The sequence below is a fragment of the Pleurodeles waltl genome, chromosome 10 (assembly GCF_031143425.1).
Source record: "Pleurodeles waltl isolate 20211129_DDA chromosome 10, aPleWal1.hap1.20221129, whole genome shotgun sequence".
Taxonomy (NCBI): Eukaryota; Metazoa; Chordata; class Amphibia; order Caudata; family Salamandridae; genus Pleurodeles; species Pleurodeles waltl.
This window is the reverse complement of record NC_090449.1, coordinates 674996406-675017242: the sequence shown is the minus strand read 5'-3', so window position 1 is coordinate 675017242 and position 20837 is coordinate 674996406. Positions and strand designations below refer to the sequence as shown.

At 44.8% G+C, this 20837-nt stretch overlaps 1 protein-coding gene across 8 annotated transcripts in view; it reads left to right on the top strand.

Annotated features, from left to right (window-relative positions):
* Positions 1-20837, top strand: part of DIP2C (disco interacting protein 2 homolog C) — a 1002241-nt gene that overhangs the window by 715602 nt on the left and 265802 nt on the right. For all 8 annotated transcript variants that reach the window (XM_069211176.1, XM_069211178.1, XM_069211177.1 and 5 more), the window contains 2 exons: positions 4094-4196; positions 8280-8344. In XM_069211176.1, the coding sequence (XP_069067277.1) occupies positions 4094-4196; positions 8280-8344 (168 nt within the window). The remainder of the gene's footprint in view (positions 1-4093; positions 4197-8279; positions 8345-20837) is intronic.

Sequence of the window (20837 nt, the reverse complement as noted above, 5' to 3'; positions counted from 1 at the left end):
GGATTCTGGGCAAGAAACACTGGGGGATCCACGCACGTCACACCTCCCTGAGGTATTTAGTTTTCAGAAATGTCTGGGTTTGGTAGGTTTCCCTGATGGCTGCTGAGCCCAGAACCAAAAATGTAGGTGCCCCCCTTCCTGCAAAGACAGGTAGTTTTGAAATTGATAATTTTGATGTGTTCACCTAGTGTTTTGGGGCATTTCCTGTCGTGGGCCACATTTTGAGGTTTGCAAAATATTCTGGGTAACGCAACCTGGTGAGAGCCCCACAAGTCATCCCATCCTATATTCCCCTAGGTGTCTGGTTTTCACAAATGCACAGGTTCGCCAGGTTTCCCTATGTGCTGGCTGAGCTAGAAACCAAAATCCACAGTTGGGCACTTTCCAAAAAAACACGTCCGATTTCAATGGCAAAATGTGATGTGTCCATGTTACGTTTCCTGTTGCGGCCATTAATTAGGCCTACCAACGCAAGTGAGGTACCATTTTTATCGGGAGACATTGGGGACCACAGAATAGTAGAACAATTGTAATTGCCCCTTGTCTTTCTCTACTTTTTTTCCTTCCAAATGTAAGACAGTGTGTAAAAAAGAAGTCTATTTGAGAAATGCCCTGTAATTCACATGCTAGTATGGGGACCCCGGAATTCAGGCATGTGCAAATAACCACTGCTTCTCAACACTTTATTTTGTGCCCATTTTGGAAATACAAAAGTTTTCTTGATACCTATTTTTCACTCTTTATATTTCACCAAATTAATTGCTGTGTACCCGGTATACAATGAAAACCCATTACAAGGTGCTGCTCATTTATTGGCTCTAGGTAACTAGATTTCTGGAACCTATAAGCCCAATATATTACCACAACCAGAAGAGTCCAGCAGACGTAACGATATATTGCTTTAAAAAATCCGCCATTGCTGGAAAAAGTTATAGAAGAAAACGTGGACAGAAATGGCTCTTTTTTACCTCAATCTAATTTTGTTTTTATTTTAGCTGTTAGTTTCTGTAGGAAAACCTGGACGGATCTATACAAATGACAATTTGTTGAATTCAGAATTTTGTCCTTTTTTCTGAAATGTTTAGCTGTCCGGGATCCAGCATATTGGTTTCACACCCATTTCTGTCACTAATTGGAAGGAGGATGAAGGCACAAAAAAATAGTAAAAATGGGGTATGTCCCAGTAAAATGTCAAAATTGTGTTGAACAATGTGGTTTTCTGATTCAAGTGTGCCCGATCCTGAAAGCTAGGAAGATGGTGATTTTAGCACCACAAACCCTTTGTTGATACCATTTTCAGGGGAAAAACCACATGCTTTCTTCTGCAGCACTTTTTTCCCATTTTTTTTTCTTAAAAAAACAAACTTTTAGCTGTATTTTAACTCATTTCTTGGTCTCCTCCAGGGAATCCACAAACTCTGGGTACCTCTAGAATCCCTAGGATGTTGGGAGAAAAAGGATGCAAATTTGGCGTGGGTAGCTTATGTGGCCAAAAAGTTGTGAGGGCAGCTTATGTGAACAAAACGTTATGAGGGCCTAGCACGAACTACCCCAGATAGCCAAAAAAAGGCTCGGCACCTGAGGGGGAAAAGGCCTGGCAGCGAAGGTTAAAGAAATGCTCAAGTTCTACAAGAGTAAACACATGTCCATTCCCACATAGGGGGCTGGCCTGTGGGGATATGAAGTGGCAGGCCAATGGCAGCGAGTTAAGAACACCTTTCTGCAGAGATTGTTCGCAGTCCCACAAGGTTGCTCTACTTTTATTTTTCACAGTGAGCTCGGCTTACTTTTTAATGCGCATTATTTAAACAGCTGCATACTCCTATTGCAGGTTTCTGTGTGGTAGAAGTGGGAGTTGAGTCTCATGCACCAGGTCATAAAAGATTGTTTAATCCCGGATAAGGACTGCATATTTCCCACCTAGCATATATATAAATACTCTTCAGTCACTGGGGCTGCAGTAGTTTTTTAGTGCCCCAGAAAAAAGTCATGTCAGCAAGCAAGGTGCGGCGAAGAAACTGTACACTGCTGAATTTGAAAATTGCAGATTAGCACAGGAATCACATACGTCTTCAGTACTGTATCATCTCGATTTACTGTTGAGGAGAGGGCTGGAGTTTTATTTCTCGATGGTTAATAGTTGTCAGCATAGTTTTTATCTAACGCATTGCAGATAAAATCCTGTGCATTTTTTTGGTTGCTTTTCCCAACTTTGGTGCTTGATTCAGGAATCTTATCGAAGGTCCTTGCCGACAAGTCCAGCACATAGGCCGCCTGGCACATTAATATTTCCTGCAAATTCTTTATTTTGCCCCGGAAACGATATCTTTTGACATTACTGTCTGACTTAAAGATAACAAGAGCTGGACAGACATTATTGGTTTTACATCATCTAGCTTCAGAAAAAATATGATTGACTATAGTTAGTTTCATTCAAAGTGCTTTGGAGTTCAAGAAACAATATGGTTTGATGTATCATGAGTTGTGGCTCTAAGTAACTAATCGTCTCCAGATGGTTTATAAAATACTGATTTTAATTTGTTAAGTTTATTAATGTTTTGAACGTTTTAATCAATTGATTGTGATACCCTGTATTACACAGTGCACTTTATTTATTTCATAAATGTTAGCTTTCCCTTAGGAAAAGCGATCCTTTACCTTACTGTGTGATTTATTGTTATTAAGGCACGGATGGACATTCCCTGCTTTAGTATAATTAGCCGCAGGAAGCATTTTCTTGGATGTAGATAATTTGAGCCAGAAAGCAGGGTGTGATGTTAAGGAAATCAAATCAAATCATTAACTTTTATAAAGCGCGCTACTCACCCGTGCGGGTCTCAAGGCGCTAGGGTAAAGGGGGGGGTTACTGCTGCTCGAAAAGCCAGGTTTTTAGGAGTCTCCGAAATGCGGAGTGGTCCTGGGTGGCCCTGAGGCTGGTGGGGAGGGAGTTCCAGGTCTTGGCTGCCAGGAAGGAGAAAGACCTCCCACCCGCCATGGAGCGGCAGATGCGAGGGACGGCAGCGAGCGCGAGGCCAGAGGAACGGAGGAGGCGGGTGGGGACGTAGAAGCTGAGGCGTCGGTTGAGGTATTCCGGTCCCTTGTTGTGGAGGGCTTTGTGTGCGTGGGTGAGAAGTCGAAAGGTGATCCTTTTGCTGACTGGGAGCCAATGCAGGTGTCTCAGGTGTGCGGAGATGTGGCTGTTGCGGGGTACGTCGAGGATGAGGCGGGCCGAGGCGTTTTGAATGCGTTGCAGGCGATTTTGGAGTTTGGTGGTGGTCCCAGCGTAGAGGGTGTTGCCGTTGTCCAGGCGGCTCGTGACGAGGACGTGGGTCACGTTTTTTTTAGTGTCGGCGGGGATCCAGCGGAAGATCTTGCGGAGCATGCGGAGGGTGAGGAAGCAGGCGGAGGACACAGCGTTGACTTGCTTGGTCATGGTGGGAAGGGGGTCCAAGATGAAGCCGAGGTTGCGGGCGTGGTCTGTGGGGGTCGGTGTGGTGCCGAGGGCCGTGGGCCACCAGGAGTTGTCCCAGGCGGACGGGGTGTTGCCGAGGATGAGGACTTCCGTTTTGTCAGAGTTCAGCTTTAGGTAGCTGATTCTAGAGTACGAGTCTGTGCCTTTATGGGTATAGCCAAATGTCTTTTATCGGTGGTTTTATAAGATACAGTTTTTTAACCTGTTAATGTTTCAGTGAACCGATTGTAGAAATTAATTGGTTATTCAAGGTGTTGAATGTATCTTAATGTTAACATAATTTGTGTTCATTTGTGTGCTTCTATGGCTACTGCTGTAGCCGTATAAAGATATTTTGGCTGACTGGCTCACGCAGGATGTGGACCTCGATGAAAGTGTGCTACTCGAGGTTGTCTTTAATGAAGCTAAAGTAATTCGATATAACTGCAAAATAAGTATGAAGTCTATGTTTGGGGAACTTGCAGACCGCTGCCTCTGTTCTCCAAGGAAAGCATGAATATTCAGTATTTTAAATGTAACATAGAGTGCAGATCTCCTTTACAATAAGCAATATGTTAAGCTTAGCTATATATGGGGCAGGGAGTCACAGCTGTGTTTACGTTGGTTGTTATTTCTTTTCAGTACAAGACGTGTAAAGACGGAAGTGTGCTCGGGGTGACTGTCACAAGAATTGCACTGCTCACACACTGTCAAGCCCTCACGCAGGCATGCGGGTACACGGAAGGTAAGATGGGCTCTTTCCCGGGCTTCCCTTAGTAGGACAATACCATGTGGGATGACGTCTGTATATATGAATTCATCACAAAAAATACGAGATTCTGCACAGTACAAAGGTATACTTGTGACTAGTTCGCGTTGTCTATAAAAAAGCAGGTAACTCAATAAAGAAATCATTGTCGCAGGTGAGAGGATAAGAACGGGTTGGGTGATCATGGTACCTGTCTCAAAAAATGCAGAATGGCCCTTTTCCTTTCGGACAGTGGTTTGCCAGCAACCTCGCCTAGGTAAATCGGTGAATTAGTTTGGATTTAGTAATTTTCTTCTTGCTTTTAAAGTTGTAGCGGTTTAGACTATGCAAAATGTACTCTTTTCTTGGTAGCAATGTATGTACTAAAACTTGCCTATCATTTGTGCCTCGGATTATTGTTGTTCGTTCGATTATAAATCAGGTCTATTTCAGCTGTGCCCACATTTGATACAACAGGCTAGCACAAGGTATGTATAGAGCATAGTTAAAAGCAGTTAATTAATATGAGATCAACAGTAAGTTTTTGGAGGTAAAAACAATCCATCAGTAGTCTTTTCTATTTATAAACAATTTAGTTCCAATATGGAACCAACTTGTTACGTATGTGCTATTCTGCATTCATACTTTGTCCCAGGCATTCCATTTGTATAATCACCCTCAACAATCTCTGCTACTGTGCTAGACATCTCACACGTATCGAATCTGTTATAGGAAATATCTTATTACTGATTCCCTGTGATGTCTGGGCTATTAAACCTTTGGTGTCCACGTCTTCAAGGTGGGTGTTCATCAGACTTAATGGCTAATGCCATTACACGGTCTCCCGAACATTGTGTGATGTGCTTTTGCCTTCCAGCCTAAGCTGTCTATCGATGGCTGGCACTTCGTCTACTGTTCCTTTTTTAAGATAACGAATCCATACTTTTATATTCAAGGGGTGGGCTTCAGTTTGCCTTCCAGTTCATTGCTAAGTTTCTCTTATCCATAACTACCGCCAAGTCCACAAATTTACAAATTTGCTTCACTCTCTTTGTCCAGGGTAGGTGCCCTAACAAACACAACAGCAAAGACAATCTTTTCTCCGTTACCTGCTGTATTACAGTGCATTTCCACATCATTTGGTAGAAATCTGCATTAGAATGTTGGCATTTTGGACAAACACCTGATGCACCTAGGTATATGTTGGGTATTCTTGCCGGGGCAGGGAAGTACGTTGAAAGCATGTGTATTTTATGCTCTTGTTAGGCAGTGTCTCCAGCTATGCTACTCTCCCATTTCTCTTATTAATGATGTGGTGCACCTTTAGAATGTAGTGCAGCTATATAATAAAACAATGTTGATACGTGTCTAGTGTTTCCATAGGTTAATACTTTAGTCAATATTTCTGATTTTGATGAGTATCTTCTTCCCAATGCCAATTTTGCTTATCTAACTGTTGCACTGTACATTATAAATTAGCCTACCCTAAGTATAATGGTTATTGTCAAAAGTAATAGAGAAGTCGGGCAGACTTATCATTTTCTCCATTGTGACGGTTCCCATTGGTGAATGGGGATTATTTTTCAAAACTGTATTGACTGTTTAATGGAAGTTATTACATTCGCTATATTTCTTTCTCTGGATTTGTTGTTTCCATTGCATACCTGAACACCTAAATATTTAAGGGTTTCTCTCTGTCACCTCATCAACATACTATGCTTGTCTTGGTCTTCTAGACAGTTTGGCCCCACCAGTGAGAAAAGGCATGATTTTTCTGGGTTAATTTGGAGTCTGTAAGGCTACGAATTTAGTCTACATATTTGTGACTTCAATTAGACTGCTGGTAGAATCTCTTAAAAACACTAACACGTTGTCTCCGTACTTGGATATAAGATATAATCTGAGAGAGAGTTGTATACCCCAGCCCTACCCTTGCCTGACATGGCTCATTCCAGTGACTCCTTGGGCAGTGCAAAAAGCAGGGGAGACAGTGGGAGCCCCCGTCTCTTCCCACTCTTTATCTTCCACTTTTCTGAAATTGTTCGACCTGTGCTTACTCGATCTAGGGGTTCAGTATAAAGCAGTTTTATCCACTGCATTATAGTATCCCCGAATCCTGTTCCTTTTAGCACCTCGAAGTGGTGTGGCCAAAGAAGTGTATTTAATGCATTTGTATTTGCATTTAATGAGGCCACTGCAGCAATACAGATCAACTCTGGTGTGTTTGGTCCATGACATAAAACAGGCACCTACGATTAATGTGCATTTTAAGGCCTCGTATAAAACGGCACTGGTCATGATGTAAGAGCTCCCCAATCAATGGAGCTAGTCTGTTGTCACTGTTTTCCACAGAATGTTATATTCTGTACTGAGGAGAAACAGCAGTCTGTACGATCTTACTTCCAGGGGGGTCTCTGCCTTGCTTTCAGAGTACATTTTTCAGTGCCTCTCTGGCTAGCTTAGGTAGTGTCATTTTTATTAGGCCTCCTTATAAATGTATCGCAATTTTGAGGGCACCCAAAGCCTAATCATAGAATAAAACACAGGGTGGAACACGTGGGTGCCCACGGTTTTGCATTTTGCCATACTGGAGAATAAAATGAATACTCCAGCTTGGTCGGATGAGGTTCTCATCACATGCCCACCAGCTGCCAGTGGTGCACCTGTGCTTTAAACTTTTGGAATGTCACCCTACTTTGATTCTCCTTTACAGGAGGGACTGATTTAGCCTTCTTATAGTCCAGCACTGTATTGTCGTCACATCTCTATATCCTGAGTCCGTCTTGTTTTTTAAGTAAGAGTCAGAATTTTGAAAAATACAGTAGTACAGTGCTGTTTTCTTGTTTAACAGTCTGGCTAGCAAATCAGTAAATATCACCAGGGTTCACCGCGTAGGAATTTGAGCTGGCGGGATATGATTCAGATGGTATTGCCCTAAAATGAAAACCTACAGAGGATGTACGCTCTCCCGCTCACTGTCATACGTAACTGTCAAAGGAATAAAATTATTCTCTGTCTTGAATATTGCACTAGGGATAATGTGATGCTCAAATTGGCAACACTTGCGAGACGCTTAGTGAGGCATATGTTGATCTTTTTTTTTCATATTGTGATACGAGAACAGCGATATGGAAATCTCGACCTTGGCATTTCTACTCTCCACCACCTTAGTTGGTGGATTCATGATTGTTTTTTTCCAGACCAAGGACATTATAAGATATGTGTTAACATTAGCATCTTATGTGAAATTAACCAGTAATAAGACGTATAGAGGATCAAACATAATGAGAGTTTGAACCCAGTGATGAAAATGTATGACACTATTGATTCCACACCCAGACTTGTTTCAGGATTGAATTTCCCTGAATAATAGAGCACATGCACTGTGTAACACTCAGTGAGCTAGCAACACTTTTTTTTCTTAAAGAAAAAAGTGTGGCGAAAAGTTGTTTATATGGATACCCAAGTTTCAGCCTTTCCCCTCAACTTGTACTTAGGTACTCCTCAAAAGAGTATCCCATGAAGAGGCTTTGTGGTTGTAATTTTCCGATTGCGACCCCGTTGGGGTTTGAAACGTGTTTTCTTTGATCGCCATGGCGGTGTGATACCTTCCTGAAGGCTGGCAGGTTTCTGAGTTTTTGTTTCGAGTTGGTGCAGCAAAAAAAAAAATAGGGGTTGGTCCCCATCGAAATTCCAGGAATCCTTTCACATTCCTTATTTAGTGATACTAGTCGTCCTTGTTTTCAGGTGATGTACATGCAAACTTTTTTATGAGTTCGTTCTTTACATGTCATTTAGTGCAACATCCCCTCCTTCTCTCCTCACTCTCCTTAGTGATTATTGCATTCTTTAATGTTTTTACTGTAAAGCGCTCTTATGCTTCCTTGACATGTTCGCGCCCATAAAACAGTGTAACTGAATAATTATTATGCAGGTGTCTCTTGTACCTCGATTCTGGTGCGAGACTACACGATACATTAATCAGGGGGATTGTAATGATCATGAACACATTTTATTGTATTGCACACGCGCTTGAAACAGCTTGATGCCTGCCAATAACACTTCTTTCAATTTTGACAGCTGAAACCATTGTGAATGTATTAGATTTTAAGAAGGACGTCGGCCTGTGGCATGGAATTCTAACAGTGAGTTGTTCACTTTTCTTTGGTTTATATGTGTATCTGTATTGCTTTAAACAGTTCAGTCCCTTTTTTGTCGCTGTGCATTTGTGCTGCTTCGGGTTGACCTTTTAAAAAACAGTGCTATTCTTGTGCCCCAGATCCGCAGCTTTTTTGGTTAAAGGACGTTTTTCTTGCTGAAATAGATGGGTGACTCAGTTGGTCTGCTTGCTCGCGTTTCTTGAGGCAGCACAGCAACTGCTGATGTCATGTTTTGTTTGCCTGTCGCATGTCAAGTAAATGTGATTAGGGTTATCTAGCAATGTCAGGCCGGATTCAAGTTTATTTTTACAACTTTGTTGGCTATAAATAAATGCGCTCTCCCTTTCGCATACGTATGTAAGTAAGGCTTTCTTTTTTCATTTTTTGCAATTACGTCCTAGTTCAGAAAAAGGTCTGTGCGTGTGTGGAAGGCTAGTCTAAATAAGACCGTGGCCCTATATTATTATCGTATTATATGTGAAAGATAAAATGTATGCTCTAACATATAGATGCATATTTTATTAATGAGTTGGATTGATGCATGTGAGAGTTTCTGGGTAAACGGTTCTGCAGTAACATTTGTAACCAATGGGATTAGAGCAAGTTGTTGATAGCGTAAAATGCAGTTTGATATGTACATTTTTAGGGGACGAATTAAGGTTTTTATCCAGTTAAAATATTCTTAAACCTGTATAATATGTGCGCTTACGTGTAGAACACGTAGATCACAGATGTTAACTGGCAGGTGTGGCATTGGTGTGCTTGAAATAAACAAATTACATGAAAGTTTTAACAAGTGGGACTGCTGGGGGCATAGCTATCAATACATGCAGCGGGCACAGTGGCACCAGGTCTCTCCTCTGCAACTCAAATATGGGTTTACTTGAGTACCTAATAAAGCAATAAAGGGAACTCATTTGTTTGGTGGCTTGTGTGGCTGTAGATACACATGCACTGCATACTTCTGCCATGTCGTGTTGGGCCAGAGTGGTGCAAGTTTTTTTTTTTTTTTTTTTTTTTAAGAAGTGTTCTGAGTCACGGGATCAAGTGACTCCTCCTCTCAGTGATAATACACATGGGCATCGACTCCTTTGTTAAAGGCTATTCTCTCTTCTGTCAGGTTCAGATATGTGTGTGTTCGCTCTGTCTTTTGAATCGGTACAGTTCGAAATTTTTCCTCTATCTAACCCTTAGTATTGTTTTTTGCTTGCGCGTCTTCCACCTTATTGCTCATCTAGGCACCGACCATGCACCCTTAGGGGCGTCTAAGCCCAACTTGGTCCTATCTTTCACATGGCACAGACGTCCATACAGACCTGATGGAGCAGACTCCATTCCATTTCTGCTCGAAGGGCCATGCAAAATTTCCACATACCAACCAACACCTGTTGTGTAATCTTTGCCTTTCCCCAGATCATCAAGAGGCTACCTTTGGCGCCTACAAGTCTTTCTGATCGAAGAAGACCCCTCAGGTACGAAGAGCACATCAATGCGAAATGGCCCTCAAAACTCCGGACAACACCTCGGATATCTTTGTGGAGGAGCACGCGTAGGAGGAGCCTCCACACGAGGAGGAGGCCCTTTTCATCCAGGATTCTTCTGACTCCGATGTTCAATCGGACATCGAGAGCCATGAGATCACCTCGGCGCAACCAATGAGTAAAGTGGCCCCTCCTACCCACCACCCTTACAAGGCCCATCCTCGAGGTCACCGGTCCGCCACTGCCACCAGGCCATGGTCGGAACCGAAAAGCTACTTTGGCTGCCCCACCTTCGGACTCTGCACTGAAAACAACTGCTAAGGCGAAGCCATCGACATGTGCTTTGATCTCCTTCTTATCAGACTAAGAGGTTGTCTTTGTCTCGATCCGAGCTTCAACTCCAGCCCGAACTACTCCAGCCTCCACTTTGGTGCCAACTAAATTGCACCAACCAAAATCTTCGGAGTCGAAACACATGGAGCCGAAATCATCAGATCAGAATGACTCAAGCCAGTCTTCTGCTACTCCTTCTCCTGTGGAGCCTATACTGGAGACTATGGAAGCTTGTCAGCGCAGCCTCCAAATCCAGGAGGGTATAGGGCGTATTATTGCTTCACCACCTGTACCTTCAAAAGGGAAGCTTTTGTTTCAGGAAGCTTTGGGAACTCCTCCACCTCAGAGGAAGATGACCAAGGACAAGGCCACTAGTCCACCACGTAGGCCTTCTCCACCACCTCTTCCTCCACCTTTTCTCCACCTTCTTCTCCTCTGCCAACTTCTTCCCATCTGTCTCCCTCCCCTCCTCGTTCTCCTGCCTCTCCTATTCCAAGAGATTATACTACTCAGATATCACTTTTATCACCCGGAGAAGGTTTAAAGGGGTCACCCCACGACCCAGACATTTAGGATGCTTATGATCCTGACCAGGTCTCCTCTAATGATCCACACCTCTACCCCTCAAACCCTCACCACCAGAGGACACTACTTCATATCAACAAGTAGAGGCACAGTCACCTGCCTTCCATAATGTACAACTACATAGATACCCTGTCAAACAGGACATCCTTTTCAATACTTTTACTTCCACACATAGGGATATTCAGTTCCTACCAATTCTCCCAAGCATGCTTCATCACGCCTATGAAATTATCAAGGAGCCCGTCCGCTCTAGAGCTATCATCCCTAGAGTTGATAAAAAGTACAAACCTGCTCCCTCTGACCCTATATATATATATATATATTAGGTTAAATGTTCCTCCTGAGTCAGTTGTCATTACCACTGCATGAAAACATGCTAACAGCCAGGCCACTGGAGGTTCTCCTCTTGTCAAAATTAAGAGGAAGAAAATTGATTCTGCGGCAGTACGTTTTCTGCACAGGCAGCTCATCACTGGCATATCACTAATTCACAAGCATTGTTGGCTAAATACAACCAGGCTCACTGGGATGAAATGGAGGCGCTCCTTTAGTACTTACCAGATGAACACCAAAAAAGAGGGCAGCAAATAGTTGCTGAGCGGTAAACAGTTTCAAACAACTCAGTCAGCTGTGCCCTAGACGCTGTTGAGACAGCTGCACGTTCCATTAACACTATTGTACTTCTCCGAAGGTACGTTTGACTGTGGTGTTTGGGTTTCAAACCAGAGGTTCAGCAAGTGGCCTTTAATATGCCCTTTAACAAGGAGCACCTTTTTGGGCCTCAGGGGGACACTACCCTTGAAAAGCTAAAAAAAGACACAGACACAGCAAATGCTGTGGGTGCCCTGTAGTCTCCCACACATAGAGGCACTTTTCATTGCCCTGGTTTTAGAGACTTCTTCTAAGCCACCTCTTCTGAGGTGTCTGTATCAAACTCCAGATGCCTCAAACTACCTATTTCAGGGACTTCTACAGAGGATGCTATAGAGGTAACAACAATAAGGAACAAGGTAAGAGCGCAGCCGCCCGTGGCTCTTCCTCCACTGCAAAGCAGTGACTACCTCCATCCACTCACTGCCCCACCCTCAATGTTCCCCTCCCCCCCACCCTCACGCACCTCAGTCAGTACCGGTTGGGGAAAAGCGTCAACATTTTCTTTCACAATGGGTCAATATCACCACGGAACAATGGGTCCCTCTACATTATCCAACATGGTTATTTTCTGGTGCTCATTACCACTCCTCCTAATATTCAAGGTCAAGGTGACTTTGACAGCTCTAGATCTAAATGATACCTACTTTTGTATTTCCAATCCGTCCTGCACACCGAAAATATCAAAGGTTCATCATAGCAGGAAAACAATACCAGTTCAAGTTCCTGCCCTTCGGAGTCACCACCTCTCCCAAGGTATTCCCAAAGTGATTAGCAGTAGTTGTTTCACATCTCTGAAGACAGAATATCCACATGTTCCCCTACCTAGACGACTGGCTCATCAAAGCCAGTACCTTACAACAGTGTCAACATCACACCCAGTTGACAGTAGATCTTCACACACTGGGGTTCACTCTGAACTTCTCTAAGTCCCACCTTCAGCCTCTTCGGGTACAGCCTTATCTAGGGGCTATCCTGAATGAAGAGTTAGCCATGTCCAGAGTTTTCAGTCTCCTCTCCCACATTTTCAGGAGAATCATACTTATACGGTCAGGACCATTATGAGACTGTTAGGGATGAGGGCGTCTACCATTGCCATCATTCCCCATACCAGACTGTACCTCCGTCCCCTACAGCAGTATCCGTCTCAGCATTGGTCTCAGTCACGGGGTCACCTTGAGGATCTAGATTGTTGCTAGGCCACCATGCCCACCGCTCTCTGCGATGGTGGAACACCACCAACCTGTTAAAAGGGGGCAGCCTTTTCTGGATGCTGTGTCTCAGGTTATTCTGACCACAGATTTCAGTCAGGGGTTACTGTCAGCAGATCTGACCGTGGCCCCATCTGAACCTCCAGAACCTGTCTCTGGTTCTGCGCTGACTCCGGTGCCTACTTCCTTTTTGGCTCCAAAGTCCTTGCTAATCACTCTTTCATTTATGCCAGTCCTGAGATCTTCAAAGAGGATGCATGGTGCCAACTACGATCTGATACCAAGCTGATTAATCTCATCCCAACTGAGGTCATGCTCTGACTCACTTCAGCAAAGCTAGTCACCAGAGACACCAATCTTCCCAGTTCGTCACCCCTTCATCATCAGCATCCAAAAAGCTTTAGTTTGGCCTTGGCGCTGGGAAGTAGGACCCAATATTTTCTTGTAGGGTGGCAGTCCAGCACATCCAACTGATGGGTCCTCCAAATCGTCCAGAACGGCTATGCCCTTTTGTTTTTTTTCAACTCACCTCACCACCTCCCATATCAGAGAGGTCTTTAGAGTAGCACCTACCCATTGTAATGCAAGAGGTGCAATCTATATTGTCCAGAGGGGACATTGACAGTGTTACAGACTCAGAAATAGGTACAGGGTGTTACTCGCTCGGTTTCCTTGTGCCGAAGAAAAAAATGAATTTTTCATTCTACTTTAGATCTTTACTCTCTGATACCTCTCCTGTGGATGGACAAATTTAGAATGCTCACACTGGCCCAGCTTCTGTCTGCCTCAGATCCAGATGACTGGATGGAAGATTTGGACCTGCAGGATGCATACTTTCATGTTCCTCTACTGCAGACCCACAATTGGTCTACAGTTCAAGGTTGACAAGAGCATTTTCATTGTGCCATGTATGCACTTAATGTGTTAACAAAAGTAATGGCACTCATTACTGCCTGTCTCCAGAGGTTGGGCATACCAGTTTTGTCCCTACCTTTATGACGAGCTGTTGAAGGCAGGCTTGCTACAGTTGGTCATTGACCACCTCCAGATGACTGTGAACTTTGACATCTTTGGGGTTCTCAATCAAACAGCCAACATCGCACCTGATTCTTTTGCATAGACTGCAATCTGTTGGATTAGCGGACCATTGACATGGAGGCTCTGAGCCTTTCAAAATGGTTGTATCATCAGGGCATCTTCCTGATTATTAAGCGCTTGGAGGGGTCACCGCACACCAGGGCAGGCAAGCTCAGCTGGTGGTACCCAATGGATCAAGAGGGATGATTGCATCCCAAGATTGCACAGGCCATCTTCTGACATGGGGAGAACCCTCAATAGATCATTACTCCACCATCGAGAATGAGCAAAGTCCACACATTTGTGTGTTGGATTTCCAGCGAAGTTTTCCCAATGAGAGAATTTTCGACTGGGATGTAACACAGGACTCCTGTATGCCTTCCTATCTCTGCCTGTCTTGCCCACGGTTCGGAAGAAAATCAGGAGCTACTAAGTCCAAGTCATCCTTTTCTCTGGATTGGGCCATGAGAGTGTGGTACCTGGATCGTCTTGAGTATCTGCGCCTGTACTCTGATCAGGCTGCTGCTTCAGGTGGATCTTCTGTCACAAGAGTAGGGCAATGTTCTCTACCTGAACAATAGCATTCTACACCTCCATGTGTGGAGATTGAGCAATGGCAGTTGACGGCATGTGATTTACCAACCACAATTGGTGTATGTCATCCTGGCTGCCATTTCCCTTACCCAAAGGTCTATTTACGCTGGGCTTTGAGACAAATATCTGGCCTGGTGTAGCCTACAAGACTCGCACTTTGGAAGCCAAGTTGTTGGATATCTTATTTGTTTTGTCTTTGATGTGTGCCATTAAAGGTTATGTTTCACCCTTTTGGTCATTATGTGTTTACCTGATAAACTGTTCTTATTTAAATCACCTATTGTGATGCATTTCAAAGGTTTAACACGTTTTCTCCCAAACCATTTGTGATGCCCCAGTAGGACTTTAATTTGCTCCAGACTTTTCTCATGTGCATTTCCTTTGAGCTGATGTATAGCTGGTCATTGCAGTTTCTGACACTAAAGACTATTTCCTTTGTTGCAATCATGGTAAAACATTGCATGAGTGAGCTTCAGACAGCTGCCCTACACCACCTTTTTCTGGACAAACTGGTGCTGAGGACTAGGGCTGCCTTCTTTCCAAAAGTTGTGAATCCTTTTCACATTGGGCAGTCCTTTCCATTCCCAACATTCTTTTCCCTGCCTCACCCGTCGCAGGAGTTGAGACTTTATTGACTGGTACCCCAAAAAAACTTTAACCTTTTATATAGATTGCACTAAGAGCATTGGATTGACTACCAGCGTTTTGTATTGTTCTCCGGGGAAACAAAGGTAAGTTGGTGCAGAAAACAACTCTGTCAAGGTTGGCTATTCCTTTGTATTAAGATGTTCTATGCATTGGCCAAAAAGCAGCAGCTAAAAGGACTATAGGCCCTTTCCACCAGGGCCAAGGCTGCCACCCCTATGTTTGGCACACACAGGTCCTATTGTTGACATATGTCAGGCAGTGATGTGGGCATCGATGCATATGTTCATGGAACACTACTTCCTTGATAGACAGGTCTGGTAGCAGGAGCTTTTTGCCTGTTCAGTCCTCTTGACTTTTTGGTCTGAGTCCACTCTTCAGACTCTTCACATTTGGAGGTACTGCTTTGGTGTGCATTCTAATGGTGGGGAATCTGAGGTTAGAAGTGTTCATCAGAAGGGAATGCTCTTTCTGATGGATACTGTATCTGACTGCAGATTCATCACTGCCTTCCCACCTCCCTATTCAGTGCACTTGTCTATTTTTACCATATAAAAGGTCCCACACTGGAGTTCTGCACATTGGTACCTCCAGTTGTTTAGTGGTCTGTGTCTGACATTGTGGAAAGAGTCAAGCGAGAAACTGACATCAGCGTGCTGGAGTGGCACTAATATGCATCTCCTCTCCATCACTACTGGGATGAAACAAAGCCACTGCAGAGCTGCTTGATGCCACCTAGCGAAGCACAGGAGCACTGCTTTGAAAAATGTATGGGCCCAGCCTGGCACCTGAAAAATATTCTAGATATGAGGAATGTGTTTGAATAGAATATCCACCAGAAAGAATGTTACTGAAGCTAAGAAACTTTTGCTTCTGTATTACCATAAGGAATGTAGTGGATCATGTAGGCTAATGGTTTAATTGAATCAGGTTTGAGACAGTGAGAAGTACAACACTCTGTGTGGGTTTCACAAATATGTGAAATATGGTGAGGTGAAATTAGTACATAAGTTTAGTTTACAGTAGAAAAATATTTAATCTTCCTTAAGCTTCCTCTCTTGTCTTTTGTCACTATTTCTTACCCATGGCAAGGTTTTACTGATATCCTGCAGTGACAAACGTGTACTTCAGATAACACATTGCCCTTCAGAAACTAGTTATTGCTTCAGTCATAAATCTCACCCGCCCAAAAGGTTTACCTCTAAGCTTGCAGCATACTCTTAGTATGCCTTAAAGGAAATGAAGACAAACCTGTGACCTCACAAAATGAATATGATTTATCATCATTTATCCACAGAATACACTATTTTGTACTCTCCCTGTCCTTATGCTTTCCTTACTAAAAGCTTTTTAAAATTATTGCAAATGACCTGGAAAATTGAACATTATTTGCGCTGCCATTTTGCTCTTGGAAAACCTCTATGAAGCTTCATCTTTCAGTGCTACCACATTTTCCACCATTTATTATCTATTCACATCAAAACTATTGTAATTGCCCAGTACTTTGTATTCTGACAATATAAACTCTGTAATGTATTCAGCAGTGCACGACAAGGATCCTTACTAAACTGGTTTTAGCTCCCGCTGGCATACAATTCCTGTGTCCATTGTTAAAAGCAAACATTCTACTTTCCCACTGGATCTGTGACATTCTTATGCAATCAGTTTCTTTTTAAGTCTGCCATTATGACTGGCGGCTTTCTTTCTGCACTTGGTCTCTCTCAGAACGGGGTCAAGTTTCTCCAGAAATGAAGAACACTGTGGACATTCTTCACAATAATAATGACCTTGCATAAATGTAGACTCCTTACATGCCTACATTTTTTAAGGTACGAGGAATATAACAACTTCATTTCTTTGTTGAATTTCACAATCTGTTGGTTCTTTGCCGAAACGGTCTTATGTGAGTGAAAAAGAATCAATACTGTTAAAGGTAGCAGATGAGATAAGGAAAGAAGTGGATCATGCTGATGTCTTTACTTTATCCCTCTGCAGCCCCACCTATAATGACAAGAGCCCATTTTAGAAGGGACAGGGTAATACAGTGTTGTTATATTAAATGCTTTAAGGCATCTTCTGTAACTTTCATAAGTTTAGAAAACAATGGCCATAGAGCTGATGATGACAATTTGGTCACCAAAACCTGCCTTTAGAGTTTGAAGATTCAGCATTTGCATGTGCATTGATTAGTGTTTTCCCTAGATTCCATTTCATTGACTACATGGCCTGAGTCTAGATTTCCATTTCCCTTATGCTGGGTCAGGGTGTGTTAAATATGCAGAAGTGACCTTTTCTCTTCAGCAAATATTAAGCAGGAATCAGAAGTGCCAATGCCATTGTTTCAAAGCTTTTGTCGGCTCCGCAGCTCGACTAAATGTAGTGTTTGGATCACGACCACGACCCGAAGGTGTGCTGTGAGTGCTGTGCCATTCATCCAAAGGTATTGAGGGAGCGGTCCCTAAAGATGATGGTGGCCCGGCATGCTACTCTGTGGAGGTCGAGGGGAAGGTCCCGGGACTTGTCACAGAGACCAAAGTCGTCGTTATCCCACTCCAAGTCTTCGGGACGATCAGTCAAGGCACAAGAAGAAGAGCTGAAGCGGTCTTTGACGTTTCTTCGTCCGTCAGCCAATGCAACGAGTGAATGTAGGCATTCTAGGCCTCCTTCTTGGAGCCTGGGCCGGCTCCACGCCTTCCTGACCCCTGCTCAACTGAAGGAGTTCTATGAGGCCCTGCACCTCATTTCATTATTGGGCAGTCCAACCCTGCCAGCTCTCCTTAGACCCAGTGGAGTTGAAGCAGTTCCAATCTGGTTCTGCACCGGTGGCCTTGGCTCTGATAGGCCCCCAAGGATCCAATCCTGGATCTGGACTGACACTGGTCATACCATCTCGTCCTTCCCCAGTGCCAGTTCTGATATCAGCGTCCACCTGCGGTGTCATCCCCATTACCATTCCCGACACTGACACAGAGCCGGATGGGCCTCATCCGACACCTGCTGGAGCTGCACTTCATAGATGGGAGCATGAGCCATATTCTGTTGGGCTGGGCCTCGGGGAAGACTGGGATGGGTCGCTGGATCCCTTAAAATACCAGCCATATGAGGAGGAAATGGACTGGCATTTGGATTTTGATGAGGCCAGTGGACTGGATACATCTCCAGGTATTGGTCTGTTTTCTCCCCCTACCATGGCTAAAGAGGAGGGAGCTTCTTACGCAATGATAGTGAGGAGGGAGGCTGAGGTCCTGGACCTTCACCTACCATTGGTGCCAGTCAAGACTAATCTCTTGACAGCGGTGCTGCAACTGGGAGCTTCCACATTTGAGCCCTTGCTCCTGTTTAGAGATGCCCTCTTTTTGGGTCCCTGGTCCAAACCCAGCACAGGAGCTCCTATGAATAGAATGATAGCCGCCGCCATCACCCTGTACCTGGGGAACAAGGGTTCCTTACGCAACACTCCACCCCTGAGAGATTAGTGGTTCAAGCCTCAACTTCTCAAGGTGGTCCCTACTGCATCCCCCAGACAGAGAATCCAAGAGGCTGGGCAAGTGCTGCCCCAGAGGAGTCCCGGGCTGTGCTCTCTCACTCTGCCGCCAACGGGAGAGACTCAGCAAAGTTCACAATTCATTGCAGACTTGACACAACTGACTCGCTAGGCAGAGCAATTTTCATGACAGTGTCCCTGAGGTGCCACATCTGACTTTTCAGGGGATGCCCAAGCTTCTCTTATGGATATGCCCTTCGATGGGACTGGCCTCTTCAGAGACAAGCCCTATTCAATGCTTTAGCTCTTTAAGCATTCTCAAGCTACAGCCTGGTCCTTGAGCCTCGTAGTGCCCTCTCCCCAGTCTGCCTTTTGCTCCTTTCGTTGCTATGGAAGAAGCTTCCAACAGCACCTGTTCCTGCCCAGCCACTGTGCTGCACACGCTACCAGTGTCTGGGTGGACAAGGGAGCGGTACCCACTGATCTCGTGGGTCAAACGGCAAGCGGTCTGGTAAGTTCCCCTCCTCCCCCCAATGTGCAGCAGCCACAAAGCCCTTCTAGTCTGCCTCTTACCACCACAGGCATCCAGTTGGCAGCAGGATTTGCGATCACCTACCCCACTGGCAGTCCATAACATTGGACTGGCGGTTTTTGCAGATTGTCTGAAGGTGCAACTCCTTCCCCTTCAAGACTTCCCTTCCCTCCATGCCACCATCGCATGACCGGATGACAGAGTATCAACTATCCCTTCTCTATGAGGAAGACATAGCTCTCCTTGCCAAGGATGCCATAGAGCGGGTTCTGCTGCCAGAAGTAGGCTGTGGTTGTTATTCCGGTCACTTTCTGGTTCCCAAAAAGGACAAAGCTCTTCACCCTCTTTTAGATCTACGAGCCCTCAATCTCTTCCTCAAGAAGGAAAATTCAGAAAGCTCACTTTGGTTCAGGTCTTGTCTACCCTGGATCCTGGAGGCTGGATGGTAGTGTTGGACTTGCAGGATGCTTATTTCCACATCCCTATCCTTCCACAGATGATACCTGCCGTTTACAGTAGGCCACGAGCATTTTCAGTTCACCGTGCTTCCCTTTGGCCTTACCAATGCTCTTCGCGTGTTCACCATGGTGATGGCAGTGGTTGCAGCTCATCTGTGTAGATGATGTGTTACAGTCTTCCCCTATGTCGACGACAAGCTGTTGAAGGCAGGCTCGCCCAAGGCTGTGGTCTGCCACCTCCAGACTAAGCAAGCCTCCTGCATTCCTGGGGGTCAATATACACATTCTGAAGTCACACCTGACTCCCTCTCAGACTTTCCCTTTCATCGGAGCTGGTCTGGACACAGTGCAGTTTTGGGCTTATCTTCCCGAGCAGCAAATCCATGATATTTGGGCTAAGATACAGGTGTTTCAGCTTCTATCCTGGGTTTTGGTGAGACTGACTCTGAGGCTGTTGAACTCTTGACCTCCTGCATCCTGCTGGTCACACATGCAAGATGGCATATGCAGGTTCTGATGTGGGGCTTGAAGTTCCAGTGGGCGCAGCATCAAGGGAATCTCTCCGTCATGGTTCAGATCTTGGAGGGAACTGCAAAAGAGCTGCTTTGGTGATTAATGAACCGCAATTGGGTCAGAGGCAGGTCTCTCTCCCTTCCCCAACCAGATTTGACAGTAGTGATAGATGCATCATTCCTGGGGTGGAGCGGCCATCTTCGAGAGGTGGAGATCAGAGGACCCTGGTCTCCAACAGAATCCGGACTCCACATCAGTCTGGTGGAGATCCAGGCAATCCGACTAGCATTGAAAGCCTTTCTACCCTCCATCAAGGGAAGATTAGTGCAGGTGTTCACTGAAAGGACACCGCCATGTGGTACTGTAGCAAACACAGTGGGTATGATTGTGAACCGTTTGTCAATATTCTCTGCACCTGACATGGCTGGAACAGTAGAGCATATCCCTATGGTTCAGCACCTGGCAGGCTCTCTGAATGCCAGAGCAGACAAACTCAGCCAAAGATGCCTAGTGGATCGCAAAGGTGTCTCCATCTGGGGATGGTTCAAGGTTTCTTTCACCAGTGGGGAGAGCCATAGTTAGATCTGTTCTTGTCTGCCGAGAACACGCAATGACAGCAGTTTTGCGCGATGGAGTTACAAGGTAGCTCTCGCTCAAAGATGCTTTTCGTCTCAATTGGGATTCAGGCCACGTATATGCCCTTCCACCCATACCACTCCTGCCCAGAGTTCTCAAGAAGATCACGAACAACTTGGCCTAAGTAGTCCTCGTGGCTCCGGGCTGGGCACAGAGAGTCTGGTATCCTGAGCTGCTGAGCATGTCCATGATCCTCTGAGGAGACTGCCCCTTTGGGAGGATCTTCTGTTGCAGCAGCAAGGGAGCGACCTTTTCCCGACCCTGTCCAGTCCCTGCCT